Source organism: Hemitrygon akajei, chromosome 18 (assembly GCF_048418815.1).
Source record: "Hemitrygon akajei chromosome 18, sHemAka1.3, whole genome shotgun sequence".
NCBI lineage: Eukaryota > Metazoa > Chordata > Chondrichthyes > Myliobatiformes > Dasyatidae > Hemitrygon > Hemitrygon akajei.
Window position 1 is genome coordinate 55,948,855 of NC_133141.1, and position 25,573 is coordinate 55,974,427.

General features: G+C 40.5%; 1 protein-coding gene across 5 annotated transcripts in view; it reads right to left on the minus strand.

Annotated features, from left to right (window-relative positions):
• Window positions 1-25,573, minus strand: part of ubtf (upstream binding transcription factor) — a 55,422-nt gene that overhangs the window by 3,123 nt on the left and 26,726 nt on the right. For 2 of the 5 annotated variants that reach the window (XM_073071696.1, XM_073071695.1), the window contains exons 11-20: window positions 25,312-25,353; window positions 24,983-25,114; window positions 19,034-19,189; window positions 13,255-13,440; window positions 10,989-11,099; window positions 8,732-8,814; window positions 8,043-8,232; window positions 3,922-3,969; window positions 3,537-3,611; window positions 132-266 (exon numbers count right to left, since the gene is read on the minus strand). In XM_073071696.1, the coding sequence (XP_072927797.1) occupies window positions 132-266; window positions 3,537-3,611; window positions 3,922-3,969; window positions 8,043-8,232; window positions 8,732-8,814; window positions 10,989-11,099; window positions 13,255-13,440; window positions 19,034-19,189; window positions 24,983-25,114; window positions 25,312-25,353 (1,158 nt within the window). The remainder of the gene's footprint in view (window positions 1-131; window positions 267-3,536; window positions 3,612-3,921; window positions 3,970-8,042; window positions 8,233-8,731; window positions 8,815-10,988; window positions 11,100-13,254; window positions 13,441-19,033; window positions 19,190-24,982; window positions 25,115-25,311; window positions 25,354-25,573) is intronic. The other 3 variants (XM_073071697.1, XM_073071699.1, XM_073071698.1) reach the window with 3 other exon arrangements.

Consider the following 25,573-nt stretch of genomic DNA (forward strand, 5'->3'; position numbering starts at 1 on the left):
TACAATAAGCACTGAGGGGAAGGGGACATTCATACAGGTATTGGCTACATTCAAACTATGTTGAGATGGAGGGAGCATTCTTAATCCATTGGACTGGCTCAGGATACTTCAAAAGGATCTGAATGCAGTACCTCATCGGCATCATCTTCCTCTTCACTCTCTTCATCACTGTCTGAACCAGAGGAATCATCAGAATCTGAAGAGTTGGCCTTTTCTTCCTCATCATCCTCGTCATCATCTTCATCCTCATCAGAATCGTCCGTTTCCTGCAGCAACCATTAACAGCTCAGAATATATACACATTTCAAATTAATCCTTTAACCCTCCTGCTGCACATTTTCATACTTTAAAGACCAGACACATATTTGAAAATGCAATGTTAGCTTTCGTTTAGGAAAAAAAGCTGAACACTCAATGGCGAAATATTTTGAAGTAAATAACGATTTTTTGCTGAGCTGCAAGTCTCACTAAATCAGCAGATGAACTAACACATTATGAAGCTCGGGATAACTAATCCATTTTACTTCATTAGCACTGCAAAATGGGAATACACTTCACTGTGCCCACCTAGAGCACAGCCCACACATGGAGAGGCTAACTAAAGGACTAGTTTTGTTATGTCATTTAATTAAATGATGTGCAGCGACTTAGATATCTTCTTGCCCAATTCAGTGTTGAGCCATCAAGGGGAGCACAAATCTGGAATTGACATTATTGAATCAGTTAATCTAGAATTGGGGAATGGGGTTTAAGCAAATTACTGAGATAAGTGATTGCCATAATCCAATTGGGCCAAATTAGTTCAGTGATATTTCAGTTTTTCAGCACAGATTAGAAAGCCAGCACTACATCGAATTCAATAGATAAGATCAGGAAGATACAAAGGAGCTATAGAAAGATTAAATGAGTAGGAAGATCATGTAATTTGGTACTCAACAAATGAAAGCAGAGATCAGCCAAAATGGATTCAAAATGGATCGAGCACTGGAGGAAAGAAAGTTAGATGACTGGGCTAAAATAAATCTGATATATTGATCATAAACAAAGCCTAATAAGTTCATGCCTTTCATTCAATGGGTTTAGAACTGCTCCATATGATAGAAAGATTCCATTTTAAGTATTTCCATTTAGTTTTGATCACATTACCTTGGGATGGATAATGCTGATCTTTCAGTTAAAAGGATTAAATTTCAAATGGCATTAAATAGTTCTCCCCCCTTCGTTAGAAGACAATATAATTAGAGAGTTGGGGTCATGGCAGCTGTGCTTAATGGAGTTTCTTTTTAAATTTTGAATGGTATAGTAGATGGAAAGATTTGCCAATGAGGCAATCAGAACAAGTATGCCAAACTTGAACAGGCTGCTCAGAATGAAATCAGGAACATTTGCCTGCAGAAGCACCAATGGCCATTCCTAATTTGCTCTGCAAAACATCAACATTTTTAACATGTCAACACAAAAGTGGCAATCAATCAGGTTCATGGAGTCAGAGTAACATGAGATGGAAACCTGTCCTTGGGCCCAACACCTCCATGCCAAATATCATGCCCACCAAATCAGACTCACTGGTTTGCATTTGGCCACACTCCTCTAAACATTCCTGTCCACGCAATTCTGCAAATGTGTTTTGATTGTTATTGTATACCTCAACTGCTTTCTCTGGCACTATAGCCAGAGTCAAGTCCCTTTTAAATATTTCACCCCTCGCCTTAAACCTATGCCCTTGCTTTTTTGTTCCCATCACACTCCACTTCCTACCACTGAGCCAATTACAGATCCAATTAGCTTCCCTGTCCCTGGATCCTATGTCATTTAACCTTCCAGACAAGCTTAGCATACGGGACCTTGTCAGAGGCCTTGCTAAAATCTATTTTTGATAACACCCACTGCCCTCATCTAACTCTTGGCTACCTCACCAAAAAAAGTCTGAAATTTGTCAAATATGATTTCCCATGACTGACCCTAATCAGATCTTGTCCTGCCAAATGCTGAATGATCCTACAATTCCAATCTCCCCCCCCCCCACCCCCAGTAACTTACCCATCAACGATGTCACTCATCAGCTTGTATTACCCTGGCTTGTCTCTGATGCCCTTAAGTAATGGTGCAACATTAGCCACCCTGCAGTCTCCCAGAGCTTCACCTGTGACTAAAGATGAAGCAAATATCTCTGCAAGGAACTTTGCAATTTCCTCCATAACTTCCCACAAGATCCAAGCTATTTGGTCAAGCCTTGGGATTTTATCCACCTTAATGTACTTTAAAGCTGCCAATACATCCTCCCTCAATTCATAAACTGTCCAAGATAGCATTCATCTCCATAACTTAGCATCCATTTTCTTTACAGTGAAAAGTGACCACCTCCTATGCCTCCACACACAGATGGACTTGTTGATCTTTAAGGAGACCAATCCTTTCCAACGCAGCCTTTTTACTCTATGCAAGCAGAATATCCAGAGAATTATCTTAACACTCCAGGATTTCCCTTAAAAAGGCTATTATATTTGCTGCTAATGTGGGAGTGCACACCAACACAAAGTAACATGTTGCTTTAGTAATCATTTAACACAGTAATTCCCATCCATGTTTCTATCAACACTGAACATTTAATACTGATAAAAAAAAATTCAGTAAACTAAGAATACCAGGAACATTTTGCTTATGATAACCCCAGTATTCATGATCATAGTTTTACAGAAACTTCAACTAGACGAACAAACCAAGTTGGTTTTCCAAACAAATCTAATACTTCACGGCAACACACAAAATGCTTGATAAAGACATCAGCATAACTTATTAACTATATTTGAGATTTTGTCAGGAAATGATTGTAAAGCAGTTTTCTTGCTGAGGGTATATTATCCGTTTGCAGCACAGAGAATGCTGGAAGAACCCAGCAGGTCAGGCAGCATCAATGGAGGGGAATAAACAGTCGACTTCTCAAGACAAGGCCCTTCATCAGGACTGGAAAAGGGGGTAGACGCCAGAATAAAAAGTTTGGGGGGGGCAGGGGGGTAAAAAGAGTACAAGCTAGCAGGGGAAGGTGGGAGGGTGAGGGGTTGGGGAAATGAAATAAGCTGCTCATAGGGGATGGTGAAAGCAGCAGAAGGCTTAAGTAATCTAACAGGAGAGAACAGTGGACCATGGAAAAGGGGAAGGGGGAACCAGAGAGGCAATGGGCAGGTGAGAAGAGAAGGAATGAATGGGTAACCAGAATGGGAATGGAATAAGAGAGCAGGAGGGAGGGAAAAATTATCAGAAGTTCAAGAAATCGATGTTCATGCCATCAGGTTGGAGGCCACCCAGATGGAATGAGGTGTTGCTCCTCTAGCCTGCATTAGGCCTTCTTGTGGCACGAGGCGCAACTATGGACAGACATATCAGAATGGGAATGTGAAGTTGAAAGAAACAGGCAGCCACTGGAATATCCTGCCTTTTGAGGCAGACAGAGAGAAGATGCTTAGCAGTATGCTGCATTTTATCAAATCCTAAGCATAATAAAAAGCCCTCCAGGTTAAAACTTCACAGATACTTACACTAGCATTCTGTGCTGGTATCGCGACTTTCATTTTGGGATTTGGACTGGATACTTTTGCAGTACCTTTGCGTTTCTGTCAATGATATTGCAAGTTCAGGCATCATTTAAAGTATGATCAATGATCAGCATTAATAGATTTTTCCCCTTCTAGCCACCCCTAGACAGATCTTATTAATATGAATGGAAGCAATTCAGACAAGCATCTATCCTCTCAATGTTCAGACACAAAGACGATTTCCTTCCAATCAGGACATGTTTACAGACCACAAATGCTACGCTTTGGTTCAAAGATAAACAACATTGAAGATTTTTTCCCCCTATAACAGACTTCTTTAAAACAAGTGTTTTAAATAACATTAGTGAAAATAGGATTGGTTACTTACATTTGAAGTGTATTCCTTATAGGCAGCCCTATCTTGTGGGGATATGCTCTAAGAAAATAAAGCAGTGTTCAGAATCAAATATTGCATATATTTAGTTCAAAACAAAATGCCTTCTCAAAGCATCTTTAAATCTAACAATGACAGCCTGTTTTCTGAAAATGCATCTGCATTCCATTAAATAGCAGATAATGAGAATGTGCAAGTCCAGTGAGGACCCAATTACTGAGATGCAGTCAAAATATTCTTCGGACTCAGAGTACAGTTCAACAAAAAATTGAGCTGCAGAAGGGGGGGGGGGGGGAAGAGAAGAGTGGAGAAAGTCTACGGAAACTGGTAAGAAAATTCTGTCAATGAAAGCAACACTTGAAAAAGGTCAAATACGAGGAAATCTGCAGATGCTGGAAATTCAAACAACAACACACACAAAATGCTGGTAGAACACAACAGGCCAGGCAGCACCTATAGGGAGAAGCGCTGTCGACGTTTCGGGCCGAGACCCTTCGTCAGGACAAACCGAAAGGAAAGATAGTAAGAGATTTGGAAGTAGTTGGGGGAGGGGGAAATGCAAAATGATAGGAGAAGACCGGAGGGGATGGGATGAAGCTAAGAGCTGGAAAGGTGATTGGCAAAAGTGATACAGGGCTGGAGAAGGGAAAGGATCATGGGATGGGAGGCCTCGGGAGAAAGGGGGGGAAGCACCAGAGGGAGATGGAGAACAGGCAAATGACTAAATATGTCCAGGATGGGGTAAGAAGGGGAGGAGAAGCATTAATGGAAGTTAGAGAAGTCAATGTTCATGCCATCAGGTTGGAGGCTACCCAGCTGGTATATAAGGTGTTGTTCCTCCAACCTGAGTTTGGATTCATTTTGACAATAGAGGAGGCCATGGATAGACATATCAGAATGGGAATGGGACGTGGAATTAAAATGTGTGGCCACTGGGAGATCCTGCTTTCTCTGGCGGACTGAGCATAGGTGTTCCACGAAACGGTCTCCCAGTTTGCGTCGGGTCTCACCAATATATAAAAGGCCACACCGGGAGCACCGGACGCAGTATACCACACCAGCCGACTCACAGGTGAAGTGTCGCCTCACCTGGAAGGACTGTCTGGGGCCCTGAATGGTGGTGAGGGAGGAAGTGTAAGGGCAGGTGTAGCACTTGTTCCGTTTACAAGGATAAGTGCCAGGAGGGAGATCGGTGGGAAGGGATGGGGACGAGTGGATAAGGGAGTCGCGTAGGGAGCGATCCCTGCGAAAAGCGGGGGGGAGGGAAAAAATGTGTTGGGTAGTGGGATCGCGTTGGAGGTGGCGGAAGTTACGGAGAATTATACGTTGGACCTGGAGACTGGTGGGGTGGTAAGGACAAGGGGAACCCTATCCCCAGTGGGGTGGCGGGTGGATGGGGTGAGGGCAGATGTGCAGGAAATGGCAGAGATGCGTTTGAGAGCAGAGCTGATGGTGGACGAAGGGAAGCCCATTTGTTTTAAAAAAGACATCTCCTTTGTCCTGGAATGAAAAGCCTCATCCTGAGAGCAGATGCGGTAGAGACAGAGGAATTGTGAGAAGGGGATAGCATTTTTGCAAGAGACAGGGTGGGAAGAGGAATAGTCCAGGTAGTAGGGTCTGTAGGCTTATAGTAGATATCAGTAGATAGGCTGTCTCCAGAGATGGAGACAGACAGATCAAGAAAGGGGAGGGAGGTGTCGGAAATGGATCAGGTAAATTTGAGGGCAAGGTGAAAGTTGGAGGCAAAGTTAATGAAGTCGACGAGCTCAGCATGTGTGCAGGAGGCAGCGCCAATGCAGTCGTCGATGTAGCGAAGGAAAAGGGGGGGATGGATACCCGTATAGAGTTGGAACATGGACTGTTCAACAAAGCCAACAAAAAGGCAGGCATAACTGGGACCCATACGGGTGCCCATGGCTACACCCTTGGTTTGGAGGAAGTGGGAGGAGCCAAAGGAGAAATTATTGACAGTAAGAACTAATTCAGCTAGATGAAGGAGAGTGGTGGTAGAGGGGAATTGGTTAGGTCTGGAATCCAAAAAGAAGCAGAGAGCTTCGAGACTGTCCGGGTGGGGGATGGAGGTATATAGGGACTGGATGTCCATGGTGAAAATAAGACGGAGGGGGCCAGGGAACTTAAAATCATTGAAAAAATTCAAAGCGTGAGAAGTGTCACGAACATAGGTGGAAAGAGATTGAACAAGGGGGGATAAGACAGTGTCAAGGTATGCAGAAATGAGTTCAGTGGGGCAGGAGCAAGCTGAGACAATAGGTCTACCTGGACAGGCAGGTTTGTGGATCTTGGGTAGGAGGTAGAAACAGGAAGTGCGGGGTGTGGGAACTATGAGGTTGGTGGCAGTGGATGGGAGATCCCCAGAGCTGTTAAGGTTGGTGATGGTATTGGAGACAGTGGCCTGGTGCTCCTTAGTGGGGTCATGATCAAGGGGTAAATAAGAGGAGGTATCAGAGATTTGTCGCTGTGCCTCGGCCAGGTAGAGGTCAGTACGCCAGACAACAACAGCTCCCCCCTTATCAGCAGGTTTTATAGTGAGGTTGGGATTGGTGCGGAGGGAGTGGAGAGCAGAGTGTTCGGAAGGAGTGAGGTTGGAATTGTAACAGGGTGTGGTGAAGTCGAGACGTGTGAAGTCAAGACGTTTGATGTCCCGTCGGCAATTAGCAATAAAGAGATCCAGAGCAGGCAGAAGACCAGAGTGGGGTGTCCATGAAGAGGAGGAGGGTTGAAGACGGGAGAAGGGGTCATCGGTGGGGGTAGGAGAGTCCTTGTCAAAGAAGTCAGCTCGGAGACGGAGCCGGCAGAAGAAGAGTTCAGCGTCATGGTGTACGTGGAACTCACTGAGGTGTGGGCGAAGGGGGACAAAGGTGAGGCCCTTACTGAGGACAGAGCGCTCTGCCTCAGAGAGTTGAAGGTTGGAGGGAATGGTAAAGACCCGGCACGGATGAGAGATGGGATCGGGGGGGTGGGGGAGGCTGGTGGTGTCGGTGAAGAGGGGAGGGTTGGGATGAGAGGAAGATGGAGCCTCTGAGGACCCAGGAGCTGAAGATGGGATCTGAGGGAGAGAGGATTGCAGAGTGGTGGTGGGGGAAGGGGAGACGGGAGTCACAATCGCAGCATGTGAAGACCCGGCCTGGAGTTCAAGGCTGGAGTCACAGTCGGTGGTTGTGCAATCGCTTTGAAGCTGTCCATGGTTGTTGGAACCTGCGTTGATGGTGATGGAGTCCGGGTTTTCAACATCCCCTGGGTCGCTGGAGCAGCCGAGATCGACTACCGGGGCCAGGGACGTACAGTACAATAGGGATGTACAGTATTAGGTTTTATTAGACAAATTATTAGTATTAGATAAACTGATCGAAGGACAACTACACTGGGGTATCAGCACCATCAAATGGCAGGAATAAAGGTGAAAGGATATTCCCAGGTTAAAGCCAAATGAATACTCACCATGCTGAGACAACAGCCAAATTCACACTTGATACTTTTCAAATATGGGAAAATACCACTGATCACTTAACAACATTCAACATTGAAATTCCCACAAGGGCAAAAGGGGATAGATAACAGCAATGATTAATACCAGAGGACATCCTTTTAAGGTGAGTCGAGGGAAGTTTAGGGGAGATGTCAGAGATTGTTTAAAAAAAAGTAGCTAGAGTGTGAATGACCTGCCAGGGCTGATACATTGGGGACATTTAAAAGACTCATATATAGGCACATGGATGAAAGAAAAATGGAGGGTTGTGTTTAGATGGAGATGTTTAAGAACATCTCTCCACTTTCTTTATCTTATCCCTGCCATTTTATGGTAGTAAGACATCAGCAAGGTTGCACCTTGAACAATTTATCATTTTGCTATTCAATCGGTGACCATTATCACTGTTTTCAGCATCTTTCCAAAGTACGCATTAACCTTCTGAGGAAGGTGAACCAAAATCAGCCATATAGTGAGAGGGTGAAACTAGTGCCTTTTTCCAAACTTGATATAGCAACTAGACACACTACAATCTGTTGACTAGGGCATATGATTTGGCAAAACTTATTTGAACATGTCATCTACACCACTTTCTGCATTTCATTTGCAGGCTAGGAAGGCTTGTTACCTTAAGCCAGGCTTCTAGATTGATTTTGTATTGGCATTGTTGCTCTTCTGCCATCTTTTTATAACGATCCTTTTGAGCCTGAGAAACTTTCCGCCATCTTTTCCCAATTTCCACCATCCGATCTTTGAGATTCAAATGGTTCAGTTCACCACCTGTAAGTAGTTCTTGGGAAAATTTTTGGTAGCCATTCCTGAAACACAGAAATTACTCAATCAATTGAAATTCCTCAGTCTACAAGTACCAAAATAAACTCAACATGAACTCAGGGTTAGTTTTAGTTTTTAAAAATTTTTTTAAAAACTCACTTCAGAAATCTTCAAACACTGGATGCAAATCTACAAAATCTCAATTAAAATTTTTGAAAATGGATAGGAATTGCCACAGTTTCAAAGGTCTTGCCAAATGGATGAGGGAAGCAAATGATAAACTTGCATCAAAACTATAACCCTTCTGTAATAAATCATTAACAACCATCTTCTTTTAGCCTTATCCTTCCCTCCTAATCACAGCCTTCAGTCTGTCACTTTCTTTCTTTTCTATTTTTCATCTACTGCTCCCAATTCAACAGGACAATGAATTAAACAATTTATAGACTGCAGTTGAGATAGTGTACAAATTTAATTACTGGGCAGATACTAGGGTGTTATAGGAGTTTCTCAATGACTGTGATAACGGACAGCAGGACTTACATTGGTGGCTTTTTTGGCTCTCCCTCAAATTTTATTTTCTTGTTCACATTTGTTGTTGGTGTTCGTATTTCACTCAGTTCTTTCTGAAACAGAACATTTGTAAAACAGGATTTCAATAACAAATTTAGACACTTATTAAGTGAAAAGCTGAACACTTGGTCCCTTTCAAATTTAGGCCTTTGCTGAAAGATTTTATTTTTCCAGCAACAGATAATGGTAGAATTCATTGTATTATCTTAGTTATCTCAGTTATCTCACGTAGATAGAAGTGGACAGGAAATATGAGCCAAGGATTACTATTCAATAATGATCTAATTAGAAAATGTGGATATGAATATTAAAAAAGAAATTGAACCAATTCTTGCAGCTAAATTTCTGTTCCAATTCCTTTTGCAACTAAACATTCTTTCTGTGAATATTGATAAAGCAGATATATAGACAATATGGAAGAGTACAGCATTGGACAGATCATATTGCTAACATAATAAACGTCCTCCTCCTGTGCATCTTCCATATTCGTGGATATATCTGAATGCCTCAAACTCCAAATCTGATTCTACTACTACTCCTGGTAACCAGTTCCAGGAAATTACCATAACAAAACTTGCTCCTCCCCTCTAACCTTAAAAGAATGTGCTCTGGTGTTTTGACATTTCTACCCGGGGAAGGGGGACAGAAAGAGATTCTGACCATCTATCCCAATACTTTCCACGAATTTAAAAAGTCTCTCAGATCTCCCTCAGTCTCTGCACTCCTAAGGAGAACTTGTCCAACATTTCCCTTTTCGCTCATATTCTAATCCAGACAGCAGATGCTGCCTTAGTCTTTCTAATGAAATAGACTAATGAAACAATCTTTAATTTCCTAGAGAAACCAATCATATTGTTAGCTAATCCTGGAGAACCAAGATTTCACCTTAAATAGTTATGTGGATGCTATGGTCTATATTATCTATGATGCTATTATCTGCTGCAGTAAAGCTCTCTTCAATGTGGTGGGGGGGGGGGGCTTTATCGCAACAATCCTGGTACTTACATAATAAATTGGTTGCCAATTCAATTGCTTTCCATAGTAAACAAACCATTATGGGTTCAGCTCATCACTTTTCTTGTAAAAAAAACAAATACATCAGAATTTGTTCACTCACACAAGAGTTGCTCATGCAGATTTAGACATTTGGATGTAACTGATGGCAGTTATCATTTCAGATGTAATTTGTCATAGGTTGATCTCATTTGGTGACATACTTAACACCACTTCCAGGTCAGAAATATTTTTCAAACAATGGTCTATCTCCATAGTAATCACACTACTACTTCATCTGATATGCATTTCTGCAATCTTAAGTTTTCAAACTAATTAAAATCTCAAACACCAGCAAACCATCTTCTCCTTATCTGGCAACAATTTGGTTCTCCAACAAAAGTAAAGCTACCATGCAATTGTGTCCCCAAGATCTTGGCCCAGTGGTCAATACTGTTAAAGATGGCACCATTAATTGACAAAAGACCATTGTTTGTGATGAACCAATTGATAACAGCACTGGATTGGGAGGAAGGCACAGCTTTCCAATCTTCTCAAAAGACAATGCTCAAAAGATTTTTGACAATTCTGTATTCACAAAAAGGAAACAGCATTAAGGACATTTCCTCAAAATTTAAGACATTCAAGAGCAGCAGCTGCTGCTTTACAAAACTCTATCCCAAAGTATCCTACAGCACTATGCACGCACAGAACATGGCCATCCTGTGACCAAGGACTGGACAAACATTAAATAGTGTTAACAGTCAATACCCACATGGACTGGACTGCAACTGGTCAGAATGGCTTCAGAAGTCACTTGGAGACTCATTTTCAATGACTCTTCATCTCATGTTCTCAATATTTATTATTACTTTCTTTCTTTTGTATCAGCAGTTTGTCTTCTGCACACTGGTTGCCCATCCTGCTGGGTACAGTCTTCCATTTATTCTATTATGGTTGCTGGATTTACTGAGCATGCCCACAAGGAAATGAATCTCAGGGTTGTATATAGTGACAGATGTACTTTGATAACAAATTTACTTTTAAGTGTTGCATTTTTTATCCTACAATCAAATGCCATCCTCTGAAGTATCACTGCAATAAACCCATGAGCAGAAACAAGATTGATACTTGCAATAAATCAGCTGTTCAAAGAACAGCATTTTCTAATTCAGTCAAGAGCCAGGTGCTTTGGCATTGAACTTGCTTTAAGGGGGACCAGGGAGGAGTATACCTCGTATCGCTTTTGATCCTCAGCCGCCTTTTTAATCCACATTAATTTCTCCTTTTTCTCCATCGCACTCCAAGTTGCCTCCATTGCTTTCATTGCCTTAGTGCGATCACTCTTAAAAAAAAGATACACCTGATCACAATCAGTCAGAAAGCATACGCTACTAAATGCATCTGCATTGCTTCAAAAACCTCCATTCATGCAAATTAAACAAATCCCAAAAGGAATTTTGAGCATAAATGGTGTTAAGAGGAGGGTGAAATAGTGACCCCAAAGAGCAACGAAACTGGCATGCACTGTGCAAAGTGCACAGAAGGCAGCCCAATAGATTGCAGACAGTGCAATCATTACACTGCACACATCAAGATGTTGTGGAATCAAGCACATCACAGCACTGGGTCCCTGGTATTCAGAAAGAAAAATAACTTCAAAGTTAGGCTAGTCTGGAATTTGCCAAGTAATAAGTCAATTCTCCATGAGAGGGAATTCAATTAAGTCATCTAATGTGTCATAAACTTTGAGTGTTTGAAAGCTTGGCTCAAATCAACAAAGCTGGATACAAATTAATTCTTCAATTCAAAAGCTGAAACAGGCACTAACAAGCAAGAGTTACAAGTCAATTAGATAAGCTATGTCCAACACAGTCCAATTCAGGATGAAGATGGTGAAAATGATTCCATTAAGTAACTCAGGTGACAGAGAAGCTACCAATGGAGAACCGTAACAGAAACTTCTCGAAAAACTGATAGGACATTGGCCCAAAATGCCATAGCCGATCATCTTTCATTTTGAATTAAATCCTGGATCAGACCTTAAAAGGTGTGTTTAAAGTAGTGAACTCCAAATTCTAGTTGTTGTACTAGAACCATTTTAGGCATTTCATTAACACAAGATTTCAACTCTCAAATTAGCACAGCAATCTCAAATTGTAGCTGGAGGATAATCATATCTGGGATACATTTTAAAATTGACAAGAGGCTGATTCATTTGGTCCCAAGTCATTCCTAAATTGAAGGCATTCCAAGAAACAGAACTCACTTATAATTAAAAGATTCAAGGGAATGCATTGTCTAGGAAATTTCCTTCTGCTAAATTACTTTTGAATGATTTTGCCAAAGTGTGTAATGAGTTTCATAACAGCAGTCATAGAAAAGTACAGCACAGTGGCTTTGCTTAAAAACAAACTTTTGGTGGGGGCGGGGGTGCGCAATAGAGGTCTTTGGAATAACAGGATTTCAATGTGTACTCTCTTCCACGTTAAGCAAGCATACACTGGACACAATTCATAGGAGAATCCAGGATACCGATGTCGGCAAATAACTCAGGTGAAACATGAACAGTAAAACGCAGATCTGATATGGTAAACAAAACACACGCTTAAAAAAACTTGCTTTTTTGGAATTTGGCATAAGTATGATCAAGGAGGCATCAAACGTGAAGTTTTGTTAAACCTTTCTTCTGTGGAATACAAAAGAACCTCTTCTATGTGTAGTCAAAAAACAAGGCAATGATAATCCAAAGCTCACTATCACAGCAATAAAATGTACACAGTTGTGATATTCCTTAAACATGCCACATATTGCAGTTGCAAGGTTACACAGGAAAATTTTGCTGAAGTACCCAAACAAGTGTTCCAATTGCCCAACAACAACTTTTGAATCAGAATCTGGTTTACTATCACTGACATTTTGTCAAATTTCTTGTTTTGCGGCAATACAGTGCAAGACATTAAAAAGTTACAATTAGTGCAAAACAGGAATAGCAAGGTAGTGTTCATGAACTGTTCAGAAATCTGATGTCAAAAGGGAAGAAGTTGTTCCTCAAATGTTGGATGTGGTTCTTCAGGCTTCAGTACTACCTCCCAGATGTTAGATCAGGTCAGAAGTACTGAAGGCTGAAGAAATGCAGCCAGCATTTGAGGAACAGCTTCTTCCCCTTTGACATCAGATTTCTGAACAGTTCATGACAAGCTTGGAAGGAGGTGAGGGGTGATGGTTAGTTGAAATAATTGAGGTAGGAAAAAACAGCTAAATTAGATTTAGAGTTGTGGATGGACCTGCTCTGATTACCATGTCAAAAGAAAATGCTAACAGCCTCTTTGAAAAACTGCATAGCAAGAGTTCCCTCATGTTAAAAGCACAAACATGCTTTGAACCGTCTGGTCTCTGCCAGCATTTCAAACTTCCCACCAGGATACACAGTCCTGCAAAGTTTGGTAAGCAGCCTTGATCACCATCCATTTAAAGAGGTCCATTCCTCTATCAACTACCTCGGCGCATACCCTGTACTTGGCCAGATAATCGCCAATCACATTCTGTTGCCAGATCTCTTCTGCAGTCTTGGGTGGCTCTGGCAGTTTTCCACGGACAGCAGAGCCTTTTCCATCTTTTCCATAGCCCTGCCTTTTCTGTTCCGATTCAGCCTTTGCCGCTGCCTCCATGCGTCGATACTTTTCCTGTTGCAGCAAAACATCATTAGTTCTTTAAAAATGTAAACCCTTCCTTTAGATACTTAGTAATTGAATACATTGCATTAGTTTGCAGTTTAGAAAGCTACTTTTTGCTGGGATTATCATGTAGGGTACCATTTCATAAAATTCCACTTTAAAACAGAACTTTGCAAGGTCCAAAGAATTACCAAATTAAAAAAAATTCAAACTCAATTTAGTAGCTGCCTCCTATATGGGGACAACTGTATGGCCTTTTCCCTTTCACAGATTTACATTTCTACTATAGCCATGGCACTTTTACTACTTAAAAGTACACAGCACAAATTAAGTTTAATTCCAACATTGCCATTCTTTTCATTGAGCACAGAAACCTAAGAGACAACAAGAGGAAAAAAAAATGGAGTTTTAAACATCTTCAATACAATCAATGAAAAAGTTTATTTTTGTGCAAATGTCACAAACAAAAACTTTTGAAGTGTACATCTTGGTAACAAGGCCAACTGGAATCAAGTATTACTAGAGTCATATCAAGCTTGAACCACCAATCAAACCATAAGATATCAGAGCAGAAGTAGGCCATTCGGCCCATTGAGTCTGCTCCATCATTCAATCATGGGCTGATCTAATTCTTCCATTCATCCCCACTTCCCTGCTTTCTCCCCATACCTTTTGATACCCTGGCTAATCAAGAACCTATCTCTGCCTTAAATGCACCCAATGAATTGGCTTCCACAGCCATTCTGGGCAACAAATTCCACAGATTTACCACCCTCTGACAAAATTAATTTCTCCACATCTCTGTTCTAAATGGATGTCCTTCAATCCTGAATGTGCCCTCTTGTCCTAGACTCCCCTACCATGGGAAATAATTTTGCCATATTTAATCTGTTCAGGCCTTTTAATATTTGGAATGTTTCTATGAGAAACCCCCTCATTCTCCTGATCTCCATGGAATACAGCCCAAGAGCTGCCAGACATTCCTCATATGGTAACCCTTTCATTCCTGGAATCATTCTCATGAATCTTCTCTGAACCCTCTCCAATGTCAGTATATCCTTTCTAAAATAAAGAGCCCAACACTGCACACAATACCCCAAGTGTGGTCTCAACATTACATCCCTGCTTTTATATTCTATACCTATAGAAATGAATGCCAACATTGCATTTGCCTTCTTCACAACCGACTCAACCTGGAGGTTAACCTTTAGGGTATCCTGCACAAGGACTCCCAAATCCCTTTGCATCTCTGCATTTTGAATTCTCTCCCCATCTAAATAATAGTCTGCCCATTTATTTCTTCCAAAGTGCATGACCACTTTTCAACATTGTATTTCATTTGCCACTTCTTTGCCTATTCCCCTAAACTATCTAAATCTCTCTGCAGGCTCTGTTTCCTCAACACTACCCGCTCCTCCACCTATCTTTGTACCAACAAATTTAGCCACAAATCCATTAATCCCATAGTCCAAATCGTTGACATACATTGTAAAAAGCAGCGGTTCCAACACCAACCCCTGTGGAACTCCACTGGTAACCGGCAGCCAGCCAGAATAGGATCCCTTTATTCCCACTCTCTGTTTTCTGCCGATCAGCCAATGCTCCACCCATGCTAGTAACGCCCCTGTAATTCCACGGGCTCTTATCTTGCTAAGCAGCCTCATGTACAGCACCTTGTCAAAGGCCTTCTGAAAATCCAAGTACACCACGTCTACTGCATCTCCTTTGTCTACCCTGCTTGTAACTTACTCAAAAAAAAAAATTGCAGTAGGTTAGTCAGGCAGGATTCTCCTTTCAGGAAACCATGCTGACTTTCGCCTATCTTGTCATGTGGCTCCAGGTACTCTGTAATCTCATCCCTAACAATCTATTCCAACAACTTCCCAACCACTGATGTCCGGCTAACAGGTCTATAGTTTCCTTTCTGCTGCCTCCCACCCTTCTTAAATAGCAGAGTAACATTTGCAATTTTCCAGTCATCCGGTACAATCCCAGAATCTATCCATTCTTGAAAGATCATCGTTAATGCCTCCGCAATCTCTCCAGCTACTTCCTTCAGAACCCGAGGGTGCATTCCATCAGGTCCAGGAGATTTATCCACCCTTAGACCATTAATCTTCCTGACATGATTCTCAGTCATAATTTTCACTGCACATACTTCACTTCCCTGACACTCTTGAATGTCTGGTATACTGCAGATGTCTTCCACTGTGAAGACTGATGCAAACTACGCATTCAGTTCCTCTGTCATCTCTGCGTCTCTCATTACATTATCTCCAGTGTCATTTTCTATTGGTCATATATCTACCCTTGACTCTCCTTTACCCTTCATATACTTAAAGCTTTTAGTATCTTCTTTGATATTAGTCGCCAGCTTCCTTTCATAATTTATCTTTTCCTTCCTAATGACCTTCTTAGTTTCCTTCTGCAAGTTTTTAAAAAGCTTCCCAATCCTCTATCTTCCTACTAGCTTTGGCTTCCTTGTATGCCCTCTCTTTTGCTTTTACTCTGGTTCTGACTTGACCTGTCAGCCACAGTGGTGTCCTTCTTCCATTCGAAAATTTCTTATTTGGAATATATCTGTCTTGCACTTCACTCATTTTTCACAGAGACTCCAGCCATTGCCACTTTGCTGTCCTTCCTGCCAGTGTCCTTTTCTAGTCAACTTTGGTCAGTTCCCCTCTCATCCCATTGTAATTTCCTTTATTCCAATGAAATACCAACACATTGAAATTTAAGAAATTAAATTCTAAAGTGAACTAGAGCACATTGTGATTATTGTATAAAAATACTCAACTCACCAACAGATTAAACTTGCTCAAAGATTCTACACATCACAACCCAAATGCTCGCTTTTGTCACTCCCATAAGCTGCTCAATGAAAGAGTTATACACCAGCCAAACTGGTGGGATGTTAATTAATTGTGTTGTGGCCTGAAAGTAAGTGATTGAGGAAAAGTAAGGAAGGAGAGAAGGGTGGCATTATGACATTAAGGCGTAAATTTTGGAAACTATCCTTGGATCTTGGTCAGAAAGAAAACAATGTAGAATCAGGTAACTACTCTGCATAGAAAATTAAAGCTGAGTAGCTTGGCAGCAAGGAAGATTAGTTAACACAAACATAAATGCAGAAAGCGTGAAAAGCAAGGTTAAAATATCTGAAGCGACATGGCTGACATAAAAGTTTAATGCTGCTAGCAATGTTCAAAAGCTGTCCAGTTGTCCGATGCATTTCTGCTAATGGCAATGGGAACCTTAATTTAAATACATATCAACAATTGAATTTTCATTTGCAGTGGATTCTGACCAATACCTAGGCAATAGCGAGACTTCCCATTTTTCCTGTCTTCCTGCTCAATTCAAGTCATCAGAGGTGGGATCAAGCTTCTAAAATAAACTGGCCCCCTTGGATCTCGACATTTCAACAGGCTATTCAACAAGCTTCAAAGTCAAACTTGATTAGATCTTCTGCTCCATTAAAACTGAGCTAGACATTGTCAGACAAGACCCAGTTCCCAGCTCTGGTATTGACACAAGCCAAGAGGAGCATCTGCCATCTTGCCACTGGCAGCAGTTGCTCATGGACACATTATGGAAGCCACCATGTCCATGTGCCCTCAACTAAGATTCCAAACTTTTAAATTGTGAAGCCTGCGTGTTGAAACCCAACCAGATCAAACCCGATGCAAACACAACTGTCCCCATTAAGTAAAGAAGGCATATCAGCTGGTGGGTGAAAAGTAGAAAAGTTTCACTCCCAAGTTACTTTCAGTATTTTTAAGATTTATTTTTTACTGCTTTAAATGAAAAATATCCTTAATTCTTTTAGATATGTGGTACTGACTGCCTGACCTTCATAAATAGTTTTGACAATGGGTGACCTTGAGAGTTTGGGGAAATCAGAGGCATAACCTGGTCTGTATCAGGTCAGCCCCCATTCTGCAGTGAAGGGAGCTGGGCTCCTGCCAGACCCAGAATGGACCCAATTGCATGGCCCAGTGCCAGTAGCAATGGAAGATCTGCCCCAATTAGAACACGATTACCATATAGTCATAGTTGATATCCCGCAGGTGCTGGAAAACTACAGCAGCACACAAAGGAACTGGAATAATTCAGTGGGTCAGGCAGCATCTATAGAGGGAAATGGGCAGTTGATGACTCAGATCAAGACCTTACATCAAGGCTTGTCTGATGAACCTGATGGAAGGATTTATCAACTGGCCATTTCCCTCCATAAATGCTGCCTGACCTTGTGTTGCTCCAGCTTTTTGTGTGTGCTGCTCAAAAAAATTTTTTTTTATTATTTTTAAAATCTGATACCTCAGCACGTTTCAAAGTCGAACTCTGCAGCAATCTAGTACTATAAAAATGGTGCTGAAGAATTCCTACAAGGTTATGCTACTGACTCATTTTAGTCCAGTTTATATATAGTGGAATGAGATAAAAATCTTTGAATGGATCATTTAGGATGCTTTAGCCCAAGGTTTCACAACCTGGGGTCCATAGATCCCTTGTTTAATGGTACTGGTCCGTAGCATCAAAATGGTTGAGACCCCCTGCTTTAGCCCCATGGAATACAGTCTACAAACTATGGAGATCTGCGAGCACCACAAATAGGTGGCTAGATGACTTGGAAGGAAGGAACGTGCAACCATCACAAAGTTCTTCAGCACAAGGTCAAATGCATATTGCAGTATAAGCCAGGCAAAATGCAGCTGTGACAAGCAGGGAGGCTCAGGAAACCCAGCAAATGATAAAACAATGAATAATACAAAAAGAAAATAAAGGAACTTAGGAACAAATTTCCTTAAACTGTAATTCCATGCACGTTGGAAATGTTGAAATGTGGTTTTAAAATGATCAAGGAGCCAGTCTTCAGAAGTTCCTTGAAACATCTCTATCTTCATGAACAGGCTTCAGGCTACCTACAGTTTTAATCAGCAAGAGCAAGGTTACAGTAGCTGTATGAGCTTCAGAGGGCACTACAGAGGCAGCAGTACACAAGAGGAAGAACTACAATAATCGTTTTTTAGCCCTGGAACGAAGAGATGCTTCTTCACTCTAGAGCTTAAGTTTATTTAAACTTTGAGAAATATCACGTCTACTTGCTTCTCAGCTATCAGTGAAATTTTTGACTCGCGTGTTTTACAAACACTATTTGTTACAAAATGTGCAGTCAGACTAAGGATCCTAGAATATTGGAGGCTTTATTTTGAAAGGGATGGAAAGACTGAAACAGCCAGTGATGAAGTACAGTCACTCACTCCAATTGCAAATGTGATGCTCAACTTCAAAGCATTGGCTGATTCTGCCACCCAACATGGCTAACCAACACCCATTGCTGTTTTAAAAACAAAAGTCATTGAAATTGTAATCTAGATACAACTAGGCACACATGCTCAATGCAATATTTCCCTACATCTACAGCTACTCTTGACTAATATTTCATCACCTGAGATCTCAATGACCTGCCCAACTTCCCACTTTGTCAATATGCACCACAAATGCAAGCACAGAATTGCACTTCTGAAATATTCAACCTCTAGCCACCCACTACCCAGCCCACACTGTGGTGTCTGTTAACCACTCAAACAATTATTACCTTTTTCTTCTCAGAGAGCTCAGTCCACATCCTGGCCAATTTTCTTGTCAGTTCACTTTCCGAGAGCTCTGGCTCCTCCTCTTGCAACTTCTTGCGCTTCTCTTCCGAGAAAATGAACATGGCAGAGATCGGACGCTTTGGTTTGTCAGTAGTTGTCTGATAACAAATGTGAGAAGAGACCCTTTAACCATTTGCTTATTCTAGCAGCTGGTCTTCCACTTCCTTTACTATTCTCCCTTGAAGCTGCCAGGCCTTGGTCGTATTTTTTTTTGAGAAACACTCTCCTTGCAGAGGGCTAGATGACATATACCTCAAATTGTGATGCACACTAATAAGGCCCTAGAGTCTATCCAGGTGTGCATAATCTCTTGTGGGTGCAGTGGAAAAACCGTACATTGTCAATTCTCCTCTTACCAATGCCTACCATTCAATTAAAGCGATACTGTAAAGCTATTTCTCCCTGCCAAGTTGCCTACTTGCCTTTTCAATCACTACTGATACAAACAATGCACACAATCTGGCCACATCAAGCATTATTCTGGCCTGCTAATCCAGTTTAGAACAGGAATATTTTAAATTTCAATGGATGATCAATTAATTGGAATTGTCTAGGTACACGTGACTTTTGGCTGTTGCAGCCAAGAATGTGATTTGGATTTTCAACAGAATGAAACTATTAACACTCCACGCAGTATCAATCTATCATCAAGAATGCTAAGCTTTTGCCACCCGTAGTTTTGAATGGAGAAGGCTTAACTAAATGCTGTGAGGCTACACCAAGTTAGTGGACAGGGACATAACAACTGTGGCAGCACATTAAATTGCCATGCATATATACCATAATCATTGAACTCTTAGCAATACTGGTGCATAGATACCCCACATGAAAACCAGTAGCACCCAATTCAACTGATAATTGAAATAGCAGATTGTTACGGGAGAGAAAAGAAATTAAATTAAAGAAAACAGAAATAATCACACATCTACCATATTGATTGGGTATTTGTTTATTAAATATTTTCAGCTTATTCAACTGGTGGTCAAACCACAAATCACCGTGATCAGAGGGAGGCCGAGTCATTCCCGTTACATGCATCCTCTTACCAATTACAGATTTACACTTAGAGACCACAGGGACTGGAAAATCATAGCAATGAGTCCTACAGACTTCATGATCAATGAAAAAGTGACAGCACTCCATGAAATTGAGCTACTGTTAATGTGGAAGGAAAATGGAAACTTACTGAAAACAGAGTGAGACAGCAGAAAAATGAAGGCTCGCTAAGTTTAGCAGTACTTCAATACCCACCAGATTGTCTTGATCATTGTCCCAACCATTGGTCTTTAAATTGGTACAGCAATGGGTGCAAATTTCTACCAACTACTTGAATATAGTATTTGATGTATGAGCAATCTAGATTGCCCCACAGTGCTCCAGCAATACTTGTATGTCTCCCGTCATTCCTCCCATACCCTTCAAATAGTAGTAAGGGATAGACACAAGTGACAAGAACCAACATGCATATTGCTAGTTTTTAAACTACAGTATTACTGTAGTTTTTAACTACAAGAGCTACAAAGAAACTGGAAGATTTTGAACAGTCTGCAGAAGTCAGACTAAATGAAAGTAGTCCAGAACTTTTTTTGTTTGATATCTAAATAATTCTGTACACCTGGAATGAGCTGTACTAAATGAGGTAATAAGCACAATTTAAAAATCACAGTAGTGCCAATAGGAGGCTCCAGCAGTGACCTCTAATCTTTAATGCAATTAAGAGACAGACCCACCTTAACAAATATCCTTGAATGGATTGCAAAATTTATATAAGCACGAAGCATTCATTGGTCCCTAATTGCCTCTAAATTGTTAACAATAAAAAGTACTTCTATGAACAGATAATGCCAGTATGTACAGGAGATCCAATGAGAGATTTCCTGTACACTCGAATACATCCTTTAAACAGCACAAATACCCATAGTACGGGTCCAATTCATATTTCAAACTGCACCTCAAAATTCCAAAAAGTTCCGTTATCCCAATGATTTTCTGCTACGAAAGTACTATCACTGAAGTACAATGGATAAGCCTCCAATCAGAAGTAACAAGACCAAAGGACTTTCTTCCCCCTCCCCCCCCCCCCACCACACACACCTCACTAATGAATAGGCACAAAATATACAAAAGCAAATGATAAAATACACAATTGCATAGTAATGCCACTCTGTATGATTGCATTAAAAATATTTCCTCCATCTACATTGAAGACCATTTATATAACTATATTCCGAGCTTGAATCAGTTGCTTACAATTTATTGTCCTAAACAAGGCTGTATAATTAAGTTAAAAAGCCAAATGAATGAATGTATGTACAATCACAGAAATGGTGAGAATAGCTGAAAGCAGGTTTGCAAGTTAATGACTAAGAGCAAGAGAAGCATCAGAATACAAACAAGGGAGCCAAGGGGAAAAAAAAAAAGAAAAAATAACCAGCCAGGTTGTATACAGACAACTGAAGCAAGGTATGTGCAACTTTACCCAAAAAATACTAGAATGGAAAAAAAAACACAAAAATTTGGCAGGGCTGAACAGCTCCTTCATGATGCTGGTCAGACGAGGGGCCATCAAACCAAATGAAGTCGTAAAACTGCAATTTACATGATAAACAAATAACATATTGCAATAAGCCACATAGTGACTTCAAAACATTTAAAATGCAAATCTGGACAAGTAAAATTGATATTTGACTATGGCCATCATTTCCGAATCAAAAATTTGGAACAGCAAGCTAAGATCTGATAAAGGAGGAATGCATTATATTCTGACACTTGCACAAAGAATGTCAGCCTTGTGCATCATAACAAATCTGGACCTTAACTATCAAAGTGCCATTTTAAGTGGTTAGATGATATTTTTGTGCAAAGCCTTACCAAAAAAGTCTCAGTATTTTTTACAACAATGTGGCAATACCACTGATTTCTTAAGTAATGGGTGATACTTATAACATGAGCTAGACCAGGCCACTGGAAGCAGGTCAAAAAAAAAAATCAATACTAACAAATTTAAAGCATCACAGGAGAGAAACAATAGTGTAGGGTAATGTAACAGATTGAATTATGTAGAACACTTTCTATTACGGACAAACACTGAGTTTTTGTGTTCATGTTAAGAGATGACGTCTCACATAATGACGCCAGAGTAAGGCAACTGCTTTTTCTTTCCCCTCCCCCCCAAAAAATCCTACAAATAATACCCCTTATGGAAACTATATTCAAAGGCCATTGCAAAACAATTGGTGCAAGATTTCTCAGAGGGAGTAAACTTTGGCAGAAAACAAAAGAAAAACCCCAGAGCAGGAGAATCCCTTTCAACACCAGTATAATGAGACATGTAAAAATCTTTACCAAACTAGCTGCAGACCCTAACCATCCAATTCCCATTCTTCTGGCAGACAGTAAAGTAAAACTTGGAGGAAGTCAGATAAACAATGAATTTACTTTCCACACAGATGCCGCCTGGCCTGCTAAATGTTGACAGCATCTGTTTTTTCTAAACCCAGTGACAAAAGCTGGTTTCTGAAGCTTCACCCTCAATTTGTAATGAAAAACACTTCAGCTGAAGTAACCAGAGACAACAGACCAGCAATCACTACAATGAAATTAGACTGTCAAAGTAAATCAAGCCGTATTAAATTTAAATAGAGATACTTAAACTAAAACAATGTGCATATCATGATCACTATTCTAACTAGTCAGTGTAATTACAGAGCCAATTAAAAATATAGATTTTAAAGTCAAACTATACAAGATGAAACATTCTGGTGGAAGAACTCACAATGAGTAACATCTGTGGAAGAAAAAAAAAGTCAAGGTTTTGGGTTGAAATCCTGCATCAAAACATCCAAGTAGAACTCCTGCATGATATGCACCAACCTTGAAAATACAGTATTTGTATCACCTGGACTGCTTACATGGTATTACACTAACATGATAATCCTAGATTCAGTTTCATGTTAAATAAAGCAAAAATCAACAATGAATGTGGCATGATTGCAGTGAATGCTTCTGAATATGGCATGTTTTATGGAATGTGTCTCAATGAGGCACTGTGCAAAGGGCTTAGGCACATTCTTTAAAAATTCTGTAAAGCTAAGATGCTTTCAAAAATTAGATGAAAAGTTTCTAAATATCAAAAAAAAAACTATAAAGAGCAGTTTTAAAAAGAACTAAACCAAACCATTATTTGGTGTTACAACCCTTTCCCTTTAAAATTGCATCAATTCTCTTAGGTACATAGTCACAGTTTTATATATAAAAAAAATTAAATCAGCTGGTAGGATGTTCCAAGCATCTTGGAGAACTTTCTATTGCTCTTCTTCCGATATTGGCTGTCTCACTTCCCTTTGTCTCTCCAAGTAATCCCCATCAGCCTTGATCATGTTGAGATCAGGACTCTGAAGGCTATACCATTTGTTGCGGAACCCATTCTTTTCACTAAAGATAATCCTTTACGACCTTGACCATGTGCTTATGGTCATTGTCCTGCTGCAGACACCTCCTTGATGATGAGATTCTGCTTATACTTCTCAGCATTGAGGATCCCATTAATTCTGACCAGATCCACCAACTCCATTCACAATAATGCAGCTCCAAATCAGCAGGGAACCTCCCTTCGTGCTTCACTCTCGATAGTAGACACCATCTATCCAATGCTCTCCAGCACTTCTACAAACTGTCTCTTGTTTGAGCCAAAAATTGACTCGTCAGTCCAGAGCACTTACTACCATTGTCACTATGCACAAAAACACAAGGACACTCTATTCGTTGTGTTCTTGTGCATAGGTGAGTCTCTTGGCTTTGTTTCCACTACAGAGGAATAGCATTTTTGCAGCAAATCTTCAAAGACGACTTCTGACAAGACTTCTCCAGATTGTAGAGGGGTGTACTTGGGTTCCAGTGGTTTCTACAAGTTCAGAGCCGGTAAGTAATGCTGGACTTCTTCAGATTTAGAAGAGATGTCAGTTTGATGTATCTCTCGTCTGCTGCGGTCAATTTCCATGGCCAACCACTGTTTCTGGTCCTCCACCTTGCCCATTACTTTGTGCTTCTTCAGAACAGCTTGGACAACACATCTTGAAACTCCTCTCTGCCATGAAATTTTTGGTTGGGAAAGACCTTGCTGATGTAGGATGACCACCTTGTCTTGTTGCTATTCTCACCCTTGATGATTTCAGATCTGCCACACTCTCACCTTTTAATTTGATTATCCCTTCACCCAGTTTGATTCCTTCCACTCATTTCTGTTTCAGTAAACCTGTTTAGTTCCTCCAACTCACTAGCCATTGATCATCAATACTAGTTTCTTATCTCTGTTTAATCATGCACTGGGCTACTGTAATCACGTTTTTATTTGAAAAGTGATCTCTTAACTCAATGTTACTTTCTTCAACGAAACAAAAATTTCTCTAACATTTAATCTTATGGAAAATAAGTGGAAATCTAAAATTTGCTCTTTTCTACTGACACTGATGCAGAAGGCAAAAAATATCTAAAACAAAAATTTATGGAAAAAATCTAGGGTGCCCAAGACTTTTGCACAGTACTGTAAATGCAGGATGACTCCCACAATAGCAAGGAAATCACTGACACTCAATGTTTAATAATCAAATGATCACAAATATTAGCCAGCACCAACACCTCTGGACGGAATAATGATCGACTCGGAGTTCTCACATTAACACTGCAATATTTTCATCACCACATTTAATGCCTTGATGTCATAAACCAGTACAGTGCAAACTTCTGATGTTAAAAATTGGACACTTGCGTACAGCAAACGTGGGGTCACAGATTGATCCATTTCTCTATATATTATATGGATTTCACCCACCCACCTCCCATAACACTAGAGATAAAGTGAAACTGCCTGGACAAGAAAAAAAAATACACACCTTTGTGGCATCTGAAGGAGATGAGGGGACACCTTTAATTCCACCCTGCTTCAGGTTGCTTGCTGCTTTTTTGTTCAATCCAATCATCTTTTCCTCAGACAGGACCCTTTGCTGCTCATGTTCAGGGAGGCTCTGCCATAGGACAATAAATGCTCATTTTTGTGAAATGAAAATCCTAGTATGTAGTACAGAGTAGAGAATTGCTTCAATCCCAAGAGCAAATTTCCTTGCAGCTTCAGCATAAGTAAACATAACAATTTCTTCTATTCATTCTTGGTACTTTCAATCTACAATTTTATGATACAACACAAACATATAATGTCACCTACCAGTAAAAACCGATGAAGATTGATTTCATATTCCTTCTTTTTCTGTGGGAAGTAAACAAATGAACCAAGTTGTTAGAAACTGAACATTTGCATTTGGCAACAATGGTCCACCCTTCCAAATCCATTACAGGTTATGCCAATTTAAACAATTAGAATCAAGTCCTAACCCAACCCCCAGTTACAGGTCACATGCATAAACGTCATCCTATCGCTTGACACTCAGCCCATTATTCCCCTCCATATGGACGCCAACCATACTAGT